Source organism: Manduca sexta, chromosome 13, assembly GCF_014839805.1.
Source record: "Manduca sexta isolate Smith_Timp_Sample1 chromosome 13, JHU_Msex_v1.0, whole genome shotgun sequence".
In the NCBI taxonomy this organism is placed as follows: Eukaryota; Metazoa; Arthropoda; class Insecta; order Lepidoptera; family Sphingidae; genus Manduca; species Manduca sexta.
In genome coordinates, this window is record NC_051127.1 from 3,862,187 (window position 1) to 3,886,401 (window position 24,215).

Below are 24,215 nucleotides of genomic sequence, written 5' to 3' on the forward strand. Positions count from 1 at the left end.
AGTTGTATTGCGGTACGACTGCAGTGCTGAGGTCTCGTGTTAGATTCCCGGGTCGGGCAAAGCTGTTTTCGTACTCAGTATCAGCCTGAAGTATGGAATTTGTGCCAGATGTGGCGATAGGCTTTTTATCATATCATGGGACATGAGTTGCGCCTCTGCTTAATGGTATTCTCCACGCCCCCGCGCCTGCCCACGCTTCGATTTGATTCAAAATAGCGAAATTAATCATACAAGAGCTGAGTTCTTATATTATTCTTTATAACTTTTGCTCTATGTCTTTATGAGGAATAAAAGATTTAAATTTATTTTTTAGGACCTGTTTCACAATGTTTTAGTAGATGTTATGTTTTAATTAAATCATAAGACATTGAAATAAAACTATTTCGCATTCTACCACGGTTTTTTATATTATAATTTTCCGACGAAAAATAGTTTTATATCAACGTCTAACATTTGCGTAAATATTATTCATAAAGTATCAGACAATTAATGCTGAACGCTCTCTTTTCTTTACCGTTTATTTGGGAACTTGACTTTCGTATTTTGTCGCTTTATATTTGATTAGCGATTACCAACATCAAACAAGCCTTTACCGTCATTTCCTATAAAAGATCCCAATCGGTTTTTTGATCTATCTCAAAATGGACCAATCACGACAAAGGTTTTTCGACATACTCACAAATGAGTTATTTAGATTGGTTAATTCTCGGAATCGCATTGAAGATTGAGATTGCGATCGTTTATTGAAAACGGCTGTTAGGCAATCATTAAAATAAGGAAATTAAGTAATATTGTTAATTGTTAGATAGTACGATCGACAGAATTATACTCCACGCATTTTTAGAGTCGAAAATAAAATTGACACATCATCGCCGCCATTTTGGGTCGTCTAGTGCATTTATTGGCGGCGGCGCTCATCGTTAACTCTGATCTGTCAAGTATAAATAAGGTTTTTGTTTCTTTTCAACCGTGGCAGTAATTTTTATGATACAAACTCATATCGCGTGCGCTGGTATATTCATGAGTGTGTCGGAGTAATAAACCTGCAGTGGTTAAAAAATGGTTTATGTGAGTTAGGTGTACGTCGAGTGGTTAGAAGATAGTTTCAGGTAGTGGGCTAAAATAAGCTTGTCGCCAAGGAGTAACACTAATCAGTACATCTGCCGTCCGTTGGCTAAAATGCCGTTATCGACAAATACCAAATATTACCGCGGAAATAAAACCGCCAAAAATTAATTATGGCGCTGTATCTGTGATATTAGATGAAAAGCTAGTGGGGAAAATATTGTTTCTTAATGCGTAGTTGGTATGCTCTTTTTCAAGACTTAAATCGTAATGGTTAAATTGAACTGCAAATAAAAGTTCCTCCCTCAAAAACATTCGTTTAAAATTTTATCATTTTACTAATTTGCTAATAGATAACATACAAACCAATTTATCACCCAGCTATGTCGAGAATCTAACTACAATAATCCTTTTATTGTTTTGTATAGTTTCATCACTTCTCCTCTTAACCGACTTTATCAAAAGAAGGTTCTTAATTCGACGCATGTTTTGTTTCAGACGTCTCGAGTAAGTAATGGCAGCGGCGATGCTTGCGAGCGGCGCGACCCGTGCCAGCACGGCGGCGTCTGCATCAGCACAGATGACGGGCCCGTGTGCGAATGTCGTGATGGAGACTACGAGGGCGCCTTCTGCGAGAGAGGTTAGTGGGTGTTCAAATATTTTGTAGAGTTGGTAGGGAAAAAGAAGGTCTGGTGCGGTGGTGTAGGGTCCATATCCGATTCCTGCCGGCTTCCTTTTATGAAGAATTTCTGTAGGATCTTATTATCATTAGAACGGTTTGTAGACCGTATTTATGCATATTAATACCGATATGTTGTGTCGGGTTCCCTTTTGGAAAATTTTGCCTTTCGTCACTGGTCTGGTGGAAATGTTCAGAAGGTTAAAACTTACAATGTGAGATATGTTGGTTTTCAAGTGAAGAAAAGGATCAGTAAAGGGTTTATGGATTTTGAAGATGTTGCTAGTTGTTACTGTTTATGAAACGAGCTGTCTACACATCAACTTCTGTGAACACAGAAGTTGTAAGTAAGAAGTACGTATATACGTATCCCGCCATTTTGCATTTTATTGTCATTTAAAATTCCATTGTATTCTTAGCTTAGCATCTGTAATTTTGGCTCTACGTATAATTAATATTTTAATAATTAGAAAATTCTTATATAACTTTTGATTCATCGAATTTGAGTAATTATCTTATATTCTAAAAGGATTTATGTAGAGGTAGAAATTAGGCAAAAACTTCAGTCACCCGCTTAATAGTATTTTATTAAAGACAAGAAAATCTAAGATTTCGATTTTAATTAATAAAATTAAAAAGATAACGAATATAAATAGATGATAAGTTACATGTCACTTGGTACTTGCAATAAATCAGATATAAAACATATTGCAGTATGATGTCTTCCTAGCCGGTTTCGGCCACGGCGACTGTAGAAACTGGACAGGTATATTTAACTTGAGCTAAGACTGGGCATCTTCTAGTCGCGCTTCGGCCCTTCGATGTGCTCTTACGTGACTTGTATAGCCAATTTTATTAACGAAAGTACGAGCGCAATTTGGGCACGTCAATAACCCGCCGACGTAATTATAATTAATGGACACCGATGGACGGATCTTTAGCTGGTCACGCTTCTTATCAATTTCCTTACGACGCTCAGTTTCGAAGGCGTCCACCTGTAGTTGTATGAGGCGTCTCCATTCGGTACGTCGCCCTGCTAGCGCCTCCCATTCAGAGGGCTCTATATTGCATCTCTTCATATGTCTTTTCAGAACATCCTTATATCTCAAATACTGACCACCGCTTTTACGCTTTCCTTTCTGGAGTTCTGAAAAGAAGATGCGCTTCGCCACTCTCCCCTCAGACATCCGCGACACATGCCCACACCAGCGCAGCTGCCGCTTCATTAGATACTCCTCAATGCCCCCGATGTTCGCACGTCTTAGGATACTTGTATTCCTGACACGGTCAGACCACCGGATGTTCATAATATCTCGGAGACATTTAAGGTGAAATCTGTCAAGTGTGCGAATGTGTTTGCGATAGAGGATCCATGTCTCTGAAGAGTACAGGAGATTAGGCAGCACTATCAGCCTATAGACATTAATTTTGGTAGAAAGTTTCAGATCGTGCGAACGAAAAACTTTTGCGCGTAATCTACCGTAAGCCGCAGCAGCAGCTCCTATCCTACTGTTTATTTCAGCATCTAGGTCGCATTTGGATGTTATAGTGCTACCAAGGTATTTGAATTTTTCAACACAATCCAAACTATTTCCACCGATACATATACCAGGTTGCGGGTTACCTGAGGCATTAACGACCATGACTTCGGTTTTCTTAATGCTTATTTTAAGACCGAACCTAGTACATGCACTATCCAGGCTATCCATAAGTCTTTGAAGGCCCATGGGCGTTTCAGTCACGAAACACAGGTCATCAGCGTACATAATTTCTGCTATAGTGGCAACAGAGACTTTGGTCCTAGATCTAAGTCTGGACAAGTTAAAAAGGCCACCATCCATACGGAAGCGAATGCGGATTCCTTCAGACAGCTGCTGAATGGCTTCACGAACCACAACGGCGAAGTATAGTGAAAACAAGGTAGGCGCCAAAACGCAGCCCTGTTTTACACCGCAGGTGACAGAGAAAAACTCCGACTGCTCATCATTAACTGTCACGCAGCAAGCCATATCATCATGCAGTAGCCGTAACAGTCTCACAAACTTATCGGGACAGCCCAACTTGGTCATAATGATCCACAATGCTTCACGAGGAACGCTATCGAAAGCCTTTTCAAGATCCACAAAGCACAAGTACATTGGCCGATATTGTTCTCTGCTCTTCTCTACAAGTTGACGCACTGAGAAGATGGCTTCACATGTCCCTCTTCCGGGCCGAAATCCGAACTGAGTTTCAGGTAATATGCTCTCAGAGATAGGCGTGAGACGATTTAGCAGTATTCTTGCGAATACTTTGCCGGGTACTGAGAGAAGCGATATGCCCCTATAGGAGTTGCAGTCAGATCGCTCACCCTTGTTCTTATATAATGAACATATACGCGAAATCTTAAAGCATTTAGGAACCCGCTCTTCATCCCACATGCGCGCGAATAGCTTCCATAAGGAACTATGCAAATTATCTCCTCCATACTTTAAAACCTCCCCGCAAACACGGTCAACCCCAACTGCTTTTTTGTTCCGCTGTTGTTCAACAGCTCTTTTAACCTCATCCAACATAAGTGGATCTGCAAACTCGGTTTTTAATGGCAATGCAGGAAGTGAACTTATATACTGCAGATCTGCTGAGCGATCTACGTTGAGTAAATGGTTATAATGTTCTGCCCATCGGTTTAGGACTTCATCCTTCTCAGTAAGTGGGATGCCATTTGCTGATTTAATAGGCACTGAGCTGTGACTTGCTGTGCGTGTTATCTTCCGAACTTCATCATAGAAAGCACCCAGTTGGTGAGTATCAGAAAGCCACTGAAGATAACGTAACTTATCTTGCCACCACCCGTCCTTGGCGTCTCTAGTCAGTTTTCTTAGGTGAGCATTGCTGTTCTTGATTTGATTTGCAAGGGTGTTGTCGGTCGATCTTCTCATTAATAATTGCAGTATAATGTACTAAAAAATTAAAAGAAAATATTGTACAAAGTTTTAACTTTAAATAATAAACATTATTCTAACCACACCACAAAGGACGTAGCGTGATGTGCCCGGATCGCGTGTTAGCTACTAGTTTATCCCACTATTAGCCAGTGCACTTGCTCAAGTTAATGGCCTGCTTGTTCTGGGGATAGTTTATTCTTTATTCCTAGACGAATAACTTTAGTAGCTAAAGCTTGAAGATGGTTGAAACTATTTGTAAAGAGTGTTGGGAAATGTATTTTAGAAACTTACTTGAACAACAGTGCTGTTTGTATCTCGTTTAAATAGAGGTATAAGTCATGCGTTCACATATTTTGTCTATAAAGGAATATTTTGCTGAGCGTAGAATTTCCCGTATATAGGATTATGGGAAATAGGTTAGTTGTATTCTTTGAGCCAGCAATCTCTACTAATAGAGCGCTGGCTGGTTTTAAAATTAATGTAAATTTTTAAAATTATTGTCAAAGAGAATCGAATATTGTTGGATTTACATCATACTTAAACTCTATACATTTTCTAACACTGTGAACCAATATTTTTTGTAGGGAATATCTTCCGACATTTTGGTGACTTTCACAGGTTTAATACCTACATTTGCTTATTAAAATTAATAGGCTTTTGATTACGCCATATCCACTTGTGAGTTGAATAAAGAAGTAAGAACTGCTTACCTCCATGCAGATGCGGTCGTGGGAGTATCCTTTTCTATAGCTTCTATAGCACAACTCACAAGGTTGTTACAAAAGCTCACGTGGTAAATCGTTCATGAAATGACATGTCGCTAATAGCTTAATAAACAGTTTTTATAAAATAAATCACTTTAACCTAACAATTAGCATATGAATATTCAATAATATGCAAACAATACTATTAAAGAATAAAAAGAGCGATGCATTTTTATAACAGTGTGGTTATGAGTTTTAAAATTTAATGTTGTATTCATAAATTTAATAACATTGAGCTAATAATATTATATAAATAGCTTTTTATGGCAATAAAAAACCGTCGTGCTTCGGCATTTTAATATAATTATCTATCATGTCGCAGAATAAACATGGTTGGATAAGTGTTAGGTCTCTGCATATTCTTTCGGGATGAAAATAGTGTTTGTGCATTATTATCCAGGACATAAAGAAATGACTTGATAATTAGAATACTTGAATTTATATTTTGGAGTGGGGATTTAGAGCACCATGTTGGGCGCCATTGCAAAATTGGTGTTTTTACAAGTAGACGCGTCTACATTAGAATAGAATTCTGTGAATGTAGAAAACGCGCGACTTGTTGAAGTGCAACTTATAAAGTGGTTAGAACTGTATTCACTTGTCTGTTTGTATCTACGATGGAGTACGCAAAGATGTAAATTATATACGTTGTTCCGTCAGATCATGTAATATTGTGAGGTTGTCGTCGTATGGGTTACCCACCAATTGTCGTTAATTCCTAATTCATTTTGCTTAAAGATCATAGGATTATATTCATAACCTTATAACTACAATCTAAGTTGCTACGAGACTAACGAGACTAGTCTAGACTGATGGCGAATACAAACTTATTATGCAAATTATTCTTACATAAAATTTTGTTTCGAAGCTTTTCTTCGTTCGCCCTCGTTATTTCTTCATTCGGCTTACCTTGGAGAGCTTACAAAAGATGTGTAGCGAAATTCACTGTACATTAATTTTTACTTCAACAAAATTCTGAAAGAATTGTGAGAAATATTTCCTAGAAAACCTTTTAGTAGTATAAAAATCAACTTGGCCATACGTACCATTCAGGAATCTTAAAGATTCTAGATTCCCTCGAGCTATGTAACAAAAATGTGTTAGTATTTGATTTTGAAAACCACGTGAGTTATGGGGTTTGTATACGACCAGCTTATGCTCGCGGCCCGTCAAAGACTGACTAAACCACACGCTGGCCTTTAGTATTTCGAGTCGGTCTTAGAAAAGATATAGACTTGGATTATTTCTGGAATTGTGTCTGCGTCCTTCGTTTTGGGAATCAGGAGCCCATTTACAATAAAAAAATCTCGTTAAATAATGAATTTCTAAAGCCATAGATCCTTGCGAATTTCTCTAACCTTAGCCACCTTTTACAAGTTAAAAGTTCCTATCCGTTTTATTTAAATTGCCACTATTCATCAACTCATACCAAATCTCTAAAAGGAAGATGAGTTATTCAAATTAACTGTAGTTTCGTTATAGCGTAAATTTCATCACGTAATAGAGTATTTAGCGCAACAGCGTCGGTCGCAACCGCTAATGCTTACACGCTTCTCATTATTGCAATTTACGTTACTGAAATAGTTTTAGCTATTTTGGAGAACGCTGTTTATATTTAGACTTTCACAGAGGAGAGGATCTCTTAAGTGATGGAAAAACGACGGTTAAAATGATATTAACATCGAATGAAAAAGTTATCTCTAGTATAAGTTTTTTTCGTGTGTGAAGTACCTTTCCTAGACAATGAAGAAAGATGGCCCAAGACCATGGTTTTGTAGAAAGGACTCAATAGTAAATGTATTTACATATTTTAATGACTTGTTTATATAGCTCGGGGCTACGTAGTAACACTGCCGCAAAAAACAGACGTTAAGTGACAGACCTGAGTTTCCTATGTTGAATAAGTTCCGATGATCCAAACAACATTCTTAAATTTTTAACTCTATTCTTTCTTTGAAACATGCTGCATACAGGCGGCTTTCAACAGGTTCGACTGGAAATCTTTGGGGGAGGCCTGTGTTCCGCAGTGGACTTTATATGGCTGATGATGATAATGATGATGATTCTCTCTTTGCGGTTTGAAACGTGATTTTTAAAGAATTATATTTCATAGGTGTTTATGTGCTTTAAAAGAAAAATGTCGAGTAACCACATGTTAATACATTTTGTGTAAAAATAAACCTTCGAACGATTAGCTCGGCTCATTATCTTTACTAATATAAATAGGAAAAGTGTATGCGTTTGTTTGTAGGGGTTATCTATAGAACTACTGAATGGATTTTGAAAATTCTTTCATTATTAGTAAGCTACATTACTCCTAGTGCTATAGGCTTTTATCTCGTGAAAATGTCCCGGAAAAACATTTTCACACGGACGGAGCCCGGACAAAAGCTAGTTATGTATAAAAAGGAATAATTTATTTTCCTATGATTTTCGGAATTGAATTTAAGTTCACTACGTGGGAGGGTATTTGTAACCCACGTCTTGGAGAACACGAAAAATATTTCAAATAAAATATATACAGAGTTTTTTGATAAAAAAGAAATCGCCTTGAAGGCATCTGTTGAGTAGTATTTACTTTAGAATAATTAGTTACGTAGACTTAGTTACGTAGTTGGATTTTAAAATCACTCGTTTTAAATTTGCCAGTTTTGGTGGTTTATTTTTAGAAAAGAAACGGGTGGGAGGCCTGTACGATTGTAATTTGCCGTCGATAGAGCGGTAGGATTTCCACCTACGTGTCGTGTTCGTTATGGCACGTTCTAGGTCTGATAATTTTTTTAAATTAAAATAGCTCGAATGAATGATGTAGGTCTGAATAAATCACATTATTTGAAAGCATGCATAAATCGACTTCACAAAATATTTTATCTCGTTAGTGTTACAAAACCATTGTGAAATATCTCTTGACAAATGGGCTAAGAGTTGATTGATTGATAAATAAAAAAGTTAATCAGGCCGGCATAATTGGTGTCGACTGCCGAGGAGTAATCATCAATTCTCTGTCACTCTATTTGGACCCCACTTTACTTGCTAGGTGCAATGGGTACAAATTCCCATGCGCGTATACTAAACAAATCGTCATGTGTATATATTGCCCTATTACTGCATAAAACGACAAACCAATAAAGTAACTCTTGCATTTATTGCTAAAGAAGCAGAATTTCAGGCAATTACTAATGCCAAACTAGCCCGAAAGTGGTTTGCCGAACTCTAAAAAGATGGTACTACCCACGAATGGCAACCCTGAGAGCAATCCGTTTAAAATGTAAGTAGTGTGTAAACTCACCACAAACTAAGTTGTGTGTACCACAGCGTACCGGCCGAGCGGTTTCAGGGTTGTCAAACATTCAAATTTGTAAATTGTATGATTACATAAAATGCGCAGTAAATGCATACTACCATGAGCAAGAAGTATTCAATTCCAAATTACACATATCGGAATTTTGAAGTGATGTGTTAGCATTACTATTTTCTATGGTCAGTTAGACTGCAGCACACCTTATACCTGCTCCCTTTTAGATCCATCTTAAAGATTAACGATACACATACATATGGGGGCTTGACAACTTTCATTATTTATTTCTTAAAAAGTAAATCATCCTTTAACGTGAAAAACATATCCAATAACGAAATAAGCGATTTGAATTCGGAAAATATCACACGAATTACGATTTATTATGAAACATCCACAAACCAGTGGCAACCCTAGTGACGTGGTCCGCGTATGTGGGCCCGCCACAAACCGACGCAGAATTAAAATTTTAATACGAGTTTTGAATAAGTTTCGCATATTATTCGCAGTTACGCCGCCGACATTAGGTGTAATGCTCGTGAAACGGCTCTGTTCTTCTGTGCTCTTTCTTTGACTAAAAATGTTCGTGTAATATTTAAAATTAGCTTTGTGCTTCGTATTTTGGAACTATTCTTTTGAAATATAATGGGTTCTAACTTTTATATCTCACCACCTTTTAGGATTATTTTTATGACTGATAAAGTATATAAGTACCACTGCATATGATGATGAGGATAGTAGGGTCTACTTGGAGTATCAGCTGATGACAGGTGATCATCCTTTCACTCGACACAATTACACTTTTTCGAACGTGGATTTACATATTAAAGGGGCATCAAGCTGGTGTCTTTTATAATTGGTTATATTTTTATACGTTGGTTATACTCTTTGAAGAAGCGCTCTAATTAAATCGTCCGGAGTTAGCAGATTGTGGGGGCATCTACATTTGCTTTGACAATTGCAGAAAAATGCTAAGTTTCTATTCTTTCCGATAATCATTTTAAATATTTCCATTCGTTTATAATCCGACCAGCGTTCTATAAAAATAAAGCGCTGCGTCAAAGAGTATATCTAACTTGTCATGTCTCTTTACTATTTATAAGAGCATCAAGCTCGTCTCGTCATAAAACATCTATGCTTATATCGTTAATCTCAGCAATAACTTCCAAGCGATTATTCTGGCCGGAGGGAAGTTTTTACGGTCCAAGTTCTTGCTAACGTTCCCCGTAGACTTTATTAAAAAACTTAATGGATTTCCACCTGAGGATGGTTGGCAGCGTGAGTTTTACTAGCTTCAAAATGTTTAACGGTCTAGAGAATTCGAATATTTTATAGCCGATTTAAAAATAGCGAGGGGGCACGTGATCATTTATTTATATATCAATCACATGAAAATGTATTTGAAATAAGGAATCTATTTCCTTCCAAATGGCGTTATTGAGTTAACGTTATTTTGATTTTGGAAGACGTTCGATTATTATGAGTTCGAAATAATGAGTTTCTTAAAAGAAAAAGAGAAGATGGAATTACTCTTTTCTTTTACTTCTGAGAATGATATTTCGTTCTTGAACAAATCTGTTAATAATAACACAAAATTGTTGATAAATATTATCTTGATTTTCTTAAACCAAGAAAATGTATTAACATAGAAGTAATATTTGTCACGTTGGTTATCTCAGAAAGGGGAATTGGTAGAAGAGATTTTTGCATTTGTGCAATCTCGCTAACCATGTACAAGAAATAAAATTCATTGTCTGGTAGTAAGGTCAAACTTAAAGACAATACTGATAACAGAAAATTGCAAATTACAGTGAAACCCATTCTAGATCTTATCAACATAGATCTAAACCACCTAAAGCAAAATCTAGACCGAAAAGCATTTTTATTCGAATCACTTCATTTATTAGTATGCCACGCGATTTCCAAAGTTGAAAATTATTCAAGACCATTTTCTATTGTAACTGCAGTGTGATTGCTTCGACCTGACCTCCTGTCCTTGACCTCGGAACATGACCTTTAGCCCTAATGGGCAGAACATTTATTACGTTGTTAAATAATGTTCTAACATGATTTTTCGTGTTTACTAAAAAAATATTCTTTTGTGTTTCTGTTTTGCCTAATAGGTTTAGATTACCTGTTCTTTATTGAATTAATAGCTTTTGTTAGCAGATACAATGCTTGATAGGCACTTTTCTAACTTAAAAAGAACTACCTGCTCAATTTTCAATTACATGTAACTATAAAGGCACAAACATCTTCAAAAATGTTTGAAATGTATGAGGTCGAAAAGTTATGATAGAAAAACCTTAAATAAGTCCAACTGTCACGCTCAGTAATGATTCAATATATAAGCAGTCTGGCATCATGCATATCAGATAGAGCTACGAGGATTGTCTGAAGTGTTCGAACAAAGTTATGCTTCACCGGAATAACAAACTTATGACCATCAAGATCATATAAATGCTCTCAACATTAGACAATTAGAAGAAATCAATTCTCCCAAATTATATAATAATGGGAAACTTATTCCCTTATTTGCTGAACTTTTCCGGCTAATTTCCGGAAATGATCCCGATCCCGATTGGTATTACCGACGCAAACACGATAATTCCTCAGGCCTATTTGATAAATTCCTTTTTCAAGTATAAATGGAAGGTGGAGGTTGTAATTTGTTAAAAATTGTTTGTTATCCAACTTTTGGATCTGGTTATTTGAGGAAATAAATTAAATTATACGAACACCGGCAATAAAGAATGAGTTTTGAGTGAAAAATATCAGAGAGTAGATTGGGTTGCGATTTTTGAGCTTAGGTCTTTTGTTTTCATTTCATGGTATAACTTAGAATTCTTCACATCAAAGAAAGTGATGATCCTTTGATCAGCAGATTTAGTTTTTATCAAACATGGTTTAAAAGAACGGGTTTTTAATAAAAAAAAAGCTGCGTTGGAAGGTAAGTTGTTGCAGACAAACAGACTTATGCTTTAAACCTAAAAATGTCCTGCTTTAAGCGTCAGTGTTAAAAAAAAAGTAGTTTGATGATAAGTGATGCTCATTAGACATTCTTTAATTGCTAGTTTTTGCCCGTGACTCTGCTCTGGCTAGCGTCTACTCCAAGGATAAAAAATAATCTCTAGGACTAAAAGGTAATAGTTAGCTATTATGGAAATATTATAAAAATCCGATCAGTAGATTCTCTCAGAGTTTATTCACATACAGTCTACCTCTTTAAATATAGATAACGGTAATAGAGAAAACTTATTTTAAGCTGGATCGACGACCTGAAAACGTTTTTAGAGTTCAATTTCATTACGTTTCCGAAAATAGAACCTATTCGAAAGAGCAGTGGGTAGTATATCAGACTTATTCCCACAATGCGAGGTCCGAACAGTTCCCACGAACTAAAAGAAATTTATGTGCTCTACATAAATCAAGATATCTTTCGCTTCGGTTGCAAGAGGCTGGATTTTCTATACCTAGTCTTGCCATAAATATTGTAATAAAGAAAAAAGAAAATTGTTAACTGCAAATAACATTTATTACTTTTACAGTGTGTCAGTTTAATACATAAATATAAAACAATTAAAAATATAAAAAGCTTATTCGAAGTGGTCTCCATTGGCTGCAATACAGTCCTTTAAACGATGAGGCCAGTTATCAATAGAAGCACGCACTCTTTCCATGGGAAAATTCTTCACTGCCAATCGTATAGATTGTTTTAGGGACTCCAAATTATCATGGCGTTTAGAGCAAGCTGTACTCTCTAAAACTGACCACAAATCATAATCCAGCGGATTAAGATCGGGACTAGACGACGGCCAGTCTTCAGCTCTGATGAAGTCCGAAACGTTCGATTCCAACCAAGACTGCGTGGACCGAGCTTTATGACCCGGCGCCGAGTCTTGCTGGAAGGACCATACTTGGTTATTGAACATGGTGATGTTAAGGGGCTTAACTACCTTCTCAAGAATGGTATCTTGATACACTTGTGCCGATGTTTTGATACCTTTTTCACAAAAATATGGCTCAGTCACTCCTTCATAGCTAACACCCCACCAAACCATCACTGAAGTCGGATAATGTCCACGTTGCACTCTGTCGACTAATTGGGAAGCTTCCTTAGAGCTTTGAGCATAAATACGGTCATTTTGTTTGTTAAAATGTTGCTCAATTGTAAAAATTTTCTCATCCGTAAACAAAATTTTTCTGTGACCTCCCTTTGCGTACCGCTTCAGTAGTTGTTTCGATTTTACCACCCTATTCTTCTTTAAATTATCAGTTAAGAAATGGCCAGTGCGTCTCTTATAGGCTGCAAGTCCTAAGTCATCTTTTAAAATACGCGACATGGTTCTAGGTGCTATCTTCATTTCCCGAGATAAAATCTTTTGCTTTCGGACAGGATTTCTTCGAATTCTTTCCCTTACTGCTTTGACCACCTTTTTCGTACGAACACTACGTGGACGGCCAGATCTTTTTCTGTCACAAACAGAGGAGGTCTCATTGTACCTATTAATAGCCCGGTACACAAACATTTTACTAATACCAAGTGTATGGAGAGTTTTAAAAATTGCATTTGGCTCCATACCTACTTTGTGTAATGCTATCACAGCGATTCGGTTCTCTTTATCACCCCACACCATTTTAATATCGCAAAATATTTTACAATGTATTGGCGCCAAAATGAGAAAACACAATGAACAATCGTATAAAAATGACAGATTCGAAATTCAAATGTAATATTTTTTTATAATTAAGTGTAACAGTATTTATGGCCAGACTAAGTAAGTGAAGTCAGTTCACTGATTTCTATAATTGATTTCGTTTATGAAATATTATTTGGTTATAGATTTCTTTCAATTCAATGGCGGTTAGTAAATGGCTTGTCGGTAAATCACTGTCCAAGAATGCTTGCATCATATCATTTTAACATTACAGGTTAAATGCTAAGTAGAAAATGCTTCGCTAGGGAATTAGGCGATGTAGAATCTAGACAAACGAACTTTCGCATACGGAAGCCGTAATAAATTTAATAAAGATCTCTTCGCTGTAATTAGCAAAAGAAAATACTCAGCTCTTTCATGTCAAGCATTTGCTAATTCTATTAGGGGTTAAATTATATTAAGATAGACTTAACTTTTGTGCATACCAAATATTATTTGTATTATGCTATTGCATAGCACCAACTTTGCCTTAGAACTTTGCAAGCCGTAGAAGAGTGTGAATATTGAAAATCTTCGGGTAAATCCGGGGATGTATTGCGGATCCCCGTAATCCCCCGGGTTTGGGCAAGTCGAGCGTTGTATAAAGTTCGCGAGCTGAGAACTATTTACCACTCGACAGTTATCCGGGCAGAATGCGCTCGCAAGAACTTCCTTCGACATGTTTGAATTTATTCAATGGTACCTACTTATTATTGTTTATGTTTATAATATGATTTTTTTTAATATCTATCGTGGTTATAAGATGATGTTATAAAATGCATTTAACTGGTACAAAAATGATTTATTTACCTTCAAATATTTTGAAGATGACAATGAAGGGTTGTAGGAATATATCGCTATCACCCTCGCACTCCGGCGCAGTAACCGTAATTACGTCACACGAACATGTAGATTTGAATGTCAGTTTACATAATATTTATTTTTCAGTGTATGTAAAAATATATATTTAATGATAGATTGTGGGTACATAAAATAATGTCACGGGAGCAGAATTAAAAAAATAAAAATTGCATAATCATAGCAATATTAACCGACTGGTCAATATTGCTGTTGCATCTACGAATGTAGAGGATAGTAAAAAGATAAACTTGAACATCCTAATTGGAGTAGTTTTTACTTTTCCTGCAATATAGAACTGTCGAGATAGATTTGAACAGCCAATTAGGAAGAGCGACATATTTTTCGCAATTTAGTCGTGTTCTTTTTGAATTGGCCTGTGCGAAGGCGTGCTATAGGCTACTATAGCCGGAAAATATTTATCCCGGAAAATCTTTTTCACGCGAGCGGAGCCACAGGCAATAGCTAATGATACTTATGTTTCGTAATACATAGATGCAATTGAGCTTTTGCTCTGAAGTGCGATAGCAGATGAGACGCTGTCAAATTAAGATGTGCCTATTTAATAAACCCATAATAACATGAGCTGAGATGAAGTTCTTAAATAATAACTTAGACCTTTTTTGTAATACGAAGAAATCCGTTTGCGGATTTCTGCCGGACTCGCCGGTATAAGATATATTTTTATTTTTATTATACAATTTTGTTTTTTAAATCTAGCTGTTGACTGTGCGATTTACGCAGAATGAGCTCACAGTGACCACGAAGGCTGCAAACTCGTCGAAACGTCGAGAGAAAAATTCTATTATAAAAAACCGCGATAAAAACCGTAATATAGTTTTATTTAATGTTTAACATTCGCGTAAACATAAGCAATCATTATTTATAGACCAATAAAATCAGTACGCATTGAATAAGTTCGTTTAACCGCATGTTAAATTAAATAACTGCAGATTATAGCTAATGGTATTTTAGAATCGAGTGCAATTAAATGCAAATAATTTGATTTGTTTGCGCGATATAGTTTAGTTAATCGGCTACATTGCGTTAAAACTAATCAAAATTAGTTAATTAAAATATAAGACATATGGAAAAACTCAGTGATATTTATTATTATTTCTATTTAATAACCGGAAGAGCAAGTTGCTCGTCTGATGGCCAGCGAAATTTCAGAATTCCTTTATCCTTCACTGTATTCGTCATTTTGATACATTCGATGCCAAGTGACAAATAATCAAAATTATCAGGAATAGAATATTCTTTAAAACAGTATATATACAACTGTCTGTTAGCAGAATAAGCAAAAGACGGCTAATAATATAAATAAGACAGAAAAGTAACGGGACACGTACGACCTGCAATGATTTCATACTTATTCGCGAATGTTTGACAATAAAATAAAAAAAAAATACGGCGTTTCCCGACGATTTGTTAACGTTTACTACCAATGTCTCGAAGACATTGCAGTCTACGTGAACAAGGGGGGAGGGGGGTTGCTGACCGTTTAAGTAGTCACAAATAAATCCGTCAGTAATTTTATTAAAAAAAAGTACGTATCAATGAAATAGATCAATTGATCCACCACATTTCTGTTCAGCAGAAGACGGGCCATAAACTGGTATCTTGGCGGTCTCTAGTTCATAAAAGGTACCACTTGGAGCATAACATTTTAGACAGTATAAAAAACCATCCAGAGTTGTATACCATTTGGATCTTCTTGAGATGACTTCTTCTTCCGACGGACTTTCCGTACTTTCCGGCGTTTGCGCCATGTCTATCTCTGGAATAAAATCTCATATGAACTGTTTCATATAATTTCTATTCGTTTTGCTTTATATCTAGTTTATGCAGATGTAAACGTCCCTATATTTGAGTTTAATATGCCTCTTTGGTTCATTTGTCTACCGTTTTGATCCTCTCCTAGCTTCACTGCTCTTTGGCATAAAATACGTCCTTCTGCCGCTCCAGGTTTAGTTGTAGTCTCTACCATAAGGATATAATAGCACATATCAATACGTGCAAAGGTCGTGTAGTTCAACTTTGCCCACACCTGCCGTGCGATGACAGTTTGTAGAAGTTTAGTATTATAATATTTTAATTTTAATGAAGTTCAGCTGAATTGTGGAACAGACTGGGAAGTTTTTATTGAGTTTTGGCGGCGTGTAATATTTTTAGAACTATATTATGGAGTTTTGGAAATGATTTATTCCTTTACATTGTAACAGTTGTGTCGAGTATCGAAAATAAACTTTAACATATCGCTGGTTTGCTATTTCAAGGTTCTATGTTTTTTTGCACAAATTGAGTTATATATATGCTACAGTTAAAACCCGTTCTCAGTAACAACGCGTTTTCCCTAGTTGAAACTAGTTTTCACTAAATGCTTTTGTTAGAACTAGAATTCCATAGTTATAACTGGAATTCATTGTTTTATATATTTTGACTTTAGTCTATTTATAGTCGCCCACGTAAGTGCGTCACGTGTCGGAATCTGCTTGTATATATTCGCTTCCAACAGGCCGGTATAATTGTGACGCCTGTTAAGGGGTAATCATCTCTCGTCATTCAATATTCTATTGGATCCCACTGCAGTGGAGTTGGGTCGCTTTGCTCCAGACGTATACAAAAAATAGTTCCCTCTTAAAACCAAGTTTGAAATAGCACTGTCAGTTGACCGATCAATAATGGATGGTCCCGTTTTAATGCTCGATCCACTGGATAACGAATGAGACAATCCCGGTAAGTGCCTTTTTGCCGAAGAATTTATTTTAAACGCGAGAGCTCTGGAGTTTTCACTTTGAATTCCCGTTTAAATGTTCCAGCGCGTAATCTGTGATTAAATATCTTATTGTTTTTTATTTCTTTTTATTGTTTTGAATGACGAGACCAGCTTGTCGTTCGCCTGATAGTAAGCGAAATCACCGCCCATAAACAGTAGAAACACCATCCGACACCTTGAATTGCAAGGTATTGTTTGGTATTCCACTGCGCTCGCCATCCCGAGACGTGAGATGTAAAGTCTTATTATGTCTAGTAGTTTCACTGGCTACAATGTATTGTTTTGTTGCATAATTGGTTTAGTCGGTGTTTTTAGCAGATTGTTTTGATAGTTATGAGTGTGTATAACAGCAATGGTCAAGAGAAATTCCCTTCATAGTTTTAAGTGCTTAAGTAACATTAATTTTAATGAAAAAAAAGATAAGTGATAGAGTCAAGCTGTATGTACAGTCAGCCTTTAAAGTAGCTGAGCAAATTAAAATTTTAAATTGTCTTAACTTTATTTCCTTATTGGCAACCGTTATTCTTCACTAAAATGAACATATTAGCGTTTACTTTGTCTTAGATACATAAAAAAGAAATATTCCGATTCAGTTATTGTGTGTGTTTTCAAAACTTTTGTAAACAGGCTAGATTGTCATAATGTTGTATTGCATACAGTCGGTACATCATAGAATACTCCACTTACAATCCAGTGCAGTAGATTCACTTAGTCGTGAACTTAAAAAAAACAGTTCTCCATGTTTTATTGATTGAACTAGCAATTAGTCAAACCAGTGTAGAAACAATTACAATAATTAATGCCAGTCTCGCCTTCGATGGCAATTAGTACTTACTTAATGACTAGAACAATAATTGCTTCTCTTTCTAGACAACATGATGGATTATCAACTCTATTAGGTTTTGCTTACAAAGTCCGTTGTTAGGATAAAAAGTTCCTTAGCACTTGGTGAGAAGATAGTATAGCCGCATATTATAGGACTAATTAAGTATCAGAGTTGGTGTAATTTCCAATGGCGTAATTGTGTCGACTGGTGAGGGATAATCAGCTCGCGTTAGTCCATACTTTATTTGCACCCCACTCCGGTTACTATTACGTGCGGTGGGGCCTCCTTGTTGTGTTCATATAAAAAACTATATTAATATTTGCGACCAGTACCTTATTAAACTAATTGTGAATATAACAGCTCAATTGTAATATAAAATAAGCAGCTTTATAATATATATATAAAAGTAAAAAAAATATGCCTCTTTAAAAATATTAGTACTCATCTTGAACAAAAAAATGAATGCTTGTCATCATTATTTCCCATTGTCTTTTATTTATTATCGACACTCTTTTTCTTTGAAAAGGCCTTTTTCTGGAAAATCAGGCATCTTATGCACCTTAAAAAGTTCCGCATATATAAATGGTAACCCCACCTGCAAGTGGTGTTATTTCAGTGAAACTACTCTTTATTGCATTAGAGATAAATCACACACATTTTAACATAAAAATTACATCACATAAAAGGAATTTCCCTTAAAGGGACAACTCACATCCCTAAAAGGCCATTACATTCGCCATAATAATTTGTCGTAACTACTTACATTTCAAAACAACAATGCCACTAGAAATATGGCGACCTTCCTTTATTGTGATATGGCTAGCTCGTAGCATTTGTAACAAAATATGTTTGTTTAGCCAGAGATAGGAAAGGAGAATGCCCATTTTTGTATGAAAGTCGGGCTACGCTTGCGTCTGTACAAAACCTTCACTAAATTATAGGAAATATATCCAAAATCTTATACAAATTGAAAACAATTGGATATTCGATGGGAGTTCGGAGTAATCAGAATTTTTATAGCTCGATTATTTTGAGGTTAAGTATGGACTGCAGTAATATACGGTAGAAAGAACCTACGTGCCTAATTAATTTTAATATTGCAGTACGTACTTGTTATTGCTATAACCAATTATTGGACATTCTTTTCACCTAGCTTTAGTCGACTCGAACTCGAACTAGAAAGACTCTAATAGATACTAACATATCTGATAAAACGAAATTCCAATAAAACTTCTAGATAGTATGGCGGAATATTAGTCTTTCCATTGAGCATATGCTACCTGTCCTTTTGTGTATATATTTTTCTGACTTACGACTTATTCTTTTACATGGATTACTTAATCTTTATTTCCATCTACCATTGTCTTCCTCCAATATGGCGTCAACACATATTGTAGAATAGATTCAGCTTAGATTTTATGATCGATCGCATGCCTGTCGCCAACCCTCTTTGGAGGATTCCGATCCCAGGCAACTCATGTTAGAAACACCGAGATAAAATATTGTTTGGCCTGGAAATCGAACCCAGGAACTCACTTCACAGCCTGATTAGCCTAATAGTTAATTATCAGAGGAGAAGAAAAATAAAACAAGAAATACAAAATCCGATGTATATTTTTATATAGATATATATCTATACTATTATATAAAGCTGAAGAGTTTGTTTGTTTGTTTGTTTGTTTGTTTGAACGCGCTAATCTCAGGAACTACCGGGTCAATCTGAAAAATTCTTTTTGTGTTGGATAGCCCTTTGTTCGTGGAGTGCTATAGGCTATATATCATCACGCTATACCCAATAGGAGCAGAGCAGTAATGGCTAATCTCAGGAACTACCGGGTCAATCTCAAAAATTATTTTTGTGTTGGATAGCCCTTTGTTCGTGGAGTGCTATAGGCTATATATCATCACGCTATACCCAATAGGAGCAGAGCAGTAATGGCTAATCTCAGGAACTACCGGGTCAATCTGAAAAATTCTTTTTGTGTTGGATAGCCCTTTGTTCGTTGAGTGCTATAGATTATATATCATCACGCTATACCCAATAGGGGCGGAGCAGTAATAGCTAATCTCAGGAATTACCGGTTCAAACTAAAAAAATATTTTTGTGTTGGATAGCCCTTTGTTCGTGGAGTGCTGTAGACTATATATCATCACGCTGTGACCAATAGGAGCGGAGCAGTAATGAAACATGTTACAAAAACGGAGAAAATTTATTAGTTATGAGAACTTCCGTTGCGTTCGCTGCGTAAACGGTCAAAGTTATACAACAATGATGAATGAGTATGACGGGATTGTTCCTCTTAAAAAGTTCTATAATAATATATTATAAAAACAAAATCCCCCGCTGCATCTGGCTGCCTGAACGTGTTAAACTCAAAAACTACCCAACGTATTCAGATGAAATTTGGTATGGAGACAGTTTGAGACCCAGGGAAGAATATAGACTCCCGGGAAAATATAAGCGTGAATTTTATAACTGTAAACTTGAGCCCGAAAAACTTTATAACGCGGGCGGAGCCGCGAGCAAAAGCTATTTTTAATATAGGTATAAAATTGGCCACCCGCATTCGACGCTGATGGTGGTAAGATATATATTGTATTCGTACGGATAGCGAGCACCGTACACAATGTATTAAAACCAACCTGAATGTTCGATGTAAGTGTGTTCGTGTTAGGGCATTAGTCCGTTCTTTCTGTCCATCTCTTTTTGGTCGACACTATCTCGACTCCACTCCTTTTATCATCCGGTATAGAAGGGTCACTTCGCCGTGTCCTTATAAAAAAAAGATAGATCAGTTTTAAAGAAGGCCTGTCTTTAATATGTATCACATTTTACACCTAAATGTTACGTAGGAAATAAATTCACAAAACACAAAACAAAACAAAGCCTCTAGTAACGCGTTCATCTTGCAACACAATGTGTCAAAAGCAGAAGGTCACTCGCATCCATGACGCGTTTCCGGCGCCGACGTCATCGCGCCCATTTCCGGTGACACGCGTCGCCCGCCATTATTCCAGCCGACGTGTTACGGAAACGGTCGAGCGCGGGCGAAGAGGGACGATCGGAAATTTGAATTTGGAACAGTCGACTGGCCGTTGCTAAATTAGGGGGTATAGCGGTAGCGCGAATAGGCTTAAGGCGATACCTCAAGGTTCATTTTCATACATTTTGTTTCACCTTTAATCTGGGTAACTAAACAAGTATTGGCAAGTAAAGAATTTAAATTCACGTCTAGTTAGTGATTAGTTCTCGCAGTTGAAAGAAAAACGTAAAAATAATTAATAATCATGGATATTTCGGCCTTTAAAATTTAATATGACGAAATTTTAAAGGCAGAAATATCCATGAATATATATCATCTATGTCTATTATCGAAAGTTATATTACAAAGACATACATTTTAAAGCTTTGGACACAAAGCTCTCATCAATAGCAACTGGTATTGTTGTTATCTAGATCCTTAGATTAAACAATTGCTATCAAACGACCAATTGGTTCCTCTCGTTGCAGTTGTATTTTCAAAGCAATTATGGTAAATGATAGTTGCATTCGCTTTTCGGCAACTTTTCGATGCCGTTTCGACTTCGCTCCGAAAATCTCTAGCACGTATTGTATGCAGGCCGAGTGCTGTTTGCGTTTTATTGTCGTATTGTTTTTACAACCGCTGTGCTATGGCGCGTTGTGTTGATCCAAGCGTTTTCTGTTTACAATAGTTATTTTTTGAGTATAAAAAAGTTTGGGTTTTGTTTGAAAATGTAAGTAGCTACGAACGGTAATAAATGAACCTAAAAAATATTCCCAAAAACTGTTTTATAGTCTCTTCTTCTGCTTGGCCTACTCACAGTCCAGAGTGGGGTCGACGCAACATATTTTTTCAAATATCTTGCAGAAAATGCTTGGTATTCCTTATTTGCTAACGTTAATATTAGATATATCCTGCTCGAAGGACCAAAATGGAATAAGCAAAAATGAAAACAATTTATCACAAAAATTACCCGAGGAACACCTGTCGAATTAAATTAACAACAATGTCAAACTTTTGATGGATGGATGGAGTTCATTAAGTCTTGCGGTGACTGAAACAATTTGTTTAAAATACGAAGTGACAGAGATTGGGTACAGAAAGTATGGGTATAAATTCTACCTCTGTTATCTTACTCATTCTTCTGATATTGTGGGCTTTATAAGGCAGTGGGATATTTTTATATTTATTTATATATACCTATAACAAAACAGCGAAATTCGGTGTAACTGTATATTGAAAGGAGAGTAATAAGAAAAGGAGTCACTAATAGTAATATCATATAAAACTCATTTGCTTATTAATTATCTATCTTCGCTACGAAATACCCTCATAAGTTCTGTAGTATAATTATATGGATGTTTCTTAGAAAAAACAATAAATTTATAGTGTACATGAAATACACGTCACTATAATTTCCAGACGAAAAAGCTTACAACGGGCTCAGTAGAAACTACAACTCTGAATGGATCGGCACTATTTATAAACACTTTACTTACTGTCAGGCCAGTGACTCGCTCATTCACGGGCACTTACTGACCCTTCTCACGCGGTTCTAAGGATCAAACCATACAATATACAAAATTGGTTTTACGAGAAAAACTTAGACGGTCATCGAAGTGGAAAGTTTATGGGGAATTCACGTTTTATGTTTTGCCAATTTTATGGAGGTCCGTAAGTTGTGGTTTGGGGAGCTTTTGTAAGCTTGAAAGTTTCGGGTGGTTGCTTGCCTGTCTTATTTTAAGTACAAGCCCTCTTGTCAATTTTTTTGTGGTCTGATAGACTAATATAATGTAAATTTATGCTTTTGTCGAAAGGGTTGATAGAGGAGTAACCAATGCACCTACAGTTTGCCCTTTATAACATTATTAATTGACGCTTATGAATATGATTAAGAAAATAAAGTCAAAATGCAGAGCAGTAACCAGCTTATTCGCGCCACACGCTGTGATAATTATCAGCCCTGTATCATATACTGTCCTTTATATCATATACTGGCCTTTGTCTACCACGCTGGCCTAGTGTGGATTGGTTGTCTTTTTACATAGAACACACAAATCAATTTAGAAAAGTTAAAGGTGTGTGCCCTTGGGATTTGCACCTGCGGACATTCGTCTTGGCAGTCCGTTCCATACCCAACTAGGCTATCGTCGCAACGCTGTGATTAATGGTGAATATATCACCACAACAGACATAAATTCCAATCAAAAAAACTGACATGTATTTTTCAAATCTAAACACTCGCCGAGCTTCGAAGCGAATCCAGTACATTACCCTCAAGCTACAATACCACAGACAAAGGAACTTATTAAATCGAGATACATTTACTGGAAGATGTAAATCGCAACGCAGACGTAAATTGCATCACCGAAAACAGATCTCACTAACAGAAGCACAAATTCTTGCTGGTAATGCAATAACTTACCGCTGGGGTAACAATCGATGCCGCATGCCGCTCGTAACTCCTCTTTACGATGCTTAGCCGGCATTAGCATGCAGATTGTTGCCGTACCGGTACTCCGGGTCGGATCACGGTGAATTGTGCGACTACCCTCTACTATCTTGTACCGACGAAGTTACTAGCATCATAGTTAGCATTATAGTTACTAGCGTCATAGAGGCTTGAGTTGGTTAGATAGGTTATAGTGGAGAAGGTTCCATATAACCTGATGCCTGCGCGCTTCCATTTATGTTGAATCAAATTATCATTAGAAGAATTTGCAGAACGCATTTATGCATATTAGTACTTATATGTTGTGTCGGGTTCCTTTTTGAAAAATATCACTTTTAACCATTGATAGGTTATCTACTTTATTGTCTATAAAAACCTACGATACTAACAAATCACTGTTTTTGAATGATACCGTAAGGCGTGTATCTAGCTCATTAAATTCTTCTCTTTTTATTCCAGCAATAATGGATTCAGCGCAATAAACTTTAAACCATGTTTATCAATTTATCATTGATTTTACGACTGGTCTCATGCCTGATGTCGATCTCTGTTAGTCGTGTTCTGTCTACCAACAAAATTGCCCGATCTGGAATTCGAATTTCAGACTTCCCGTTCAATATAATTTTCTTGCGAGACCAAAGCGATTTTACTATATTTAAAAATACCTCCGCATAAACTGGGTTACTGAATTTCAATATTTTATTCATGTAAATTTTATTTACACGTATATGTCAATTCCCGTTATGTCCCCTAAGGGATCTTGCCCTACATCCATAATCGTCGAGTCGAGTAAACAATTTTCAAAATGAAATATGTTTTGATATTTTTATGTTTATTTTTACGGTCTTGT

The 24,215-nt window shown here is 36.4% G+C and overlaps 1 protein-coding gene across 1 annotated transcript in view; it reads left to right on the forward strand.

The window, feature by feature from the left end:
* LOC115453163 (neurexin-1) overlaps positions 1–24,215 on the forward strand; it is a 199,510-nt gene that overhangs the window by 117,572 nt on the left and 57,723 nt on the right. The window contains 1 exon segment of the mRNA XM_037438235.1: positions 1,564–1,705. Coding sequence (XP_037294132.1) covers positions 1,564–1,705 — 142 coding nt within the window.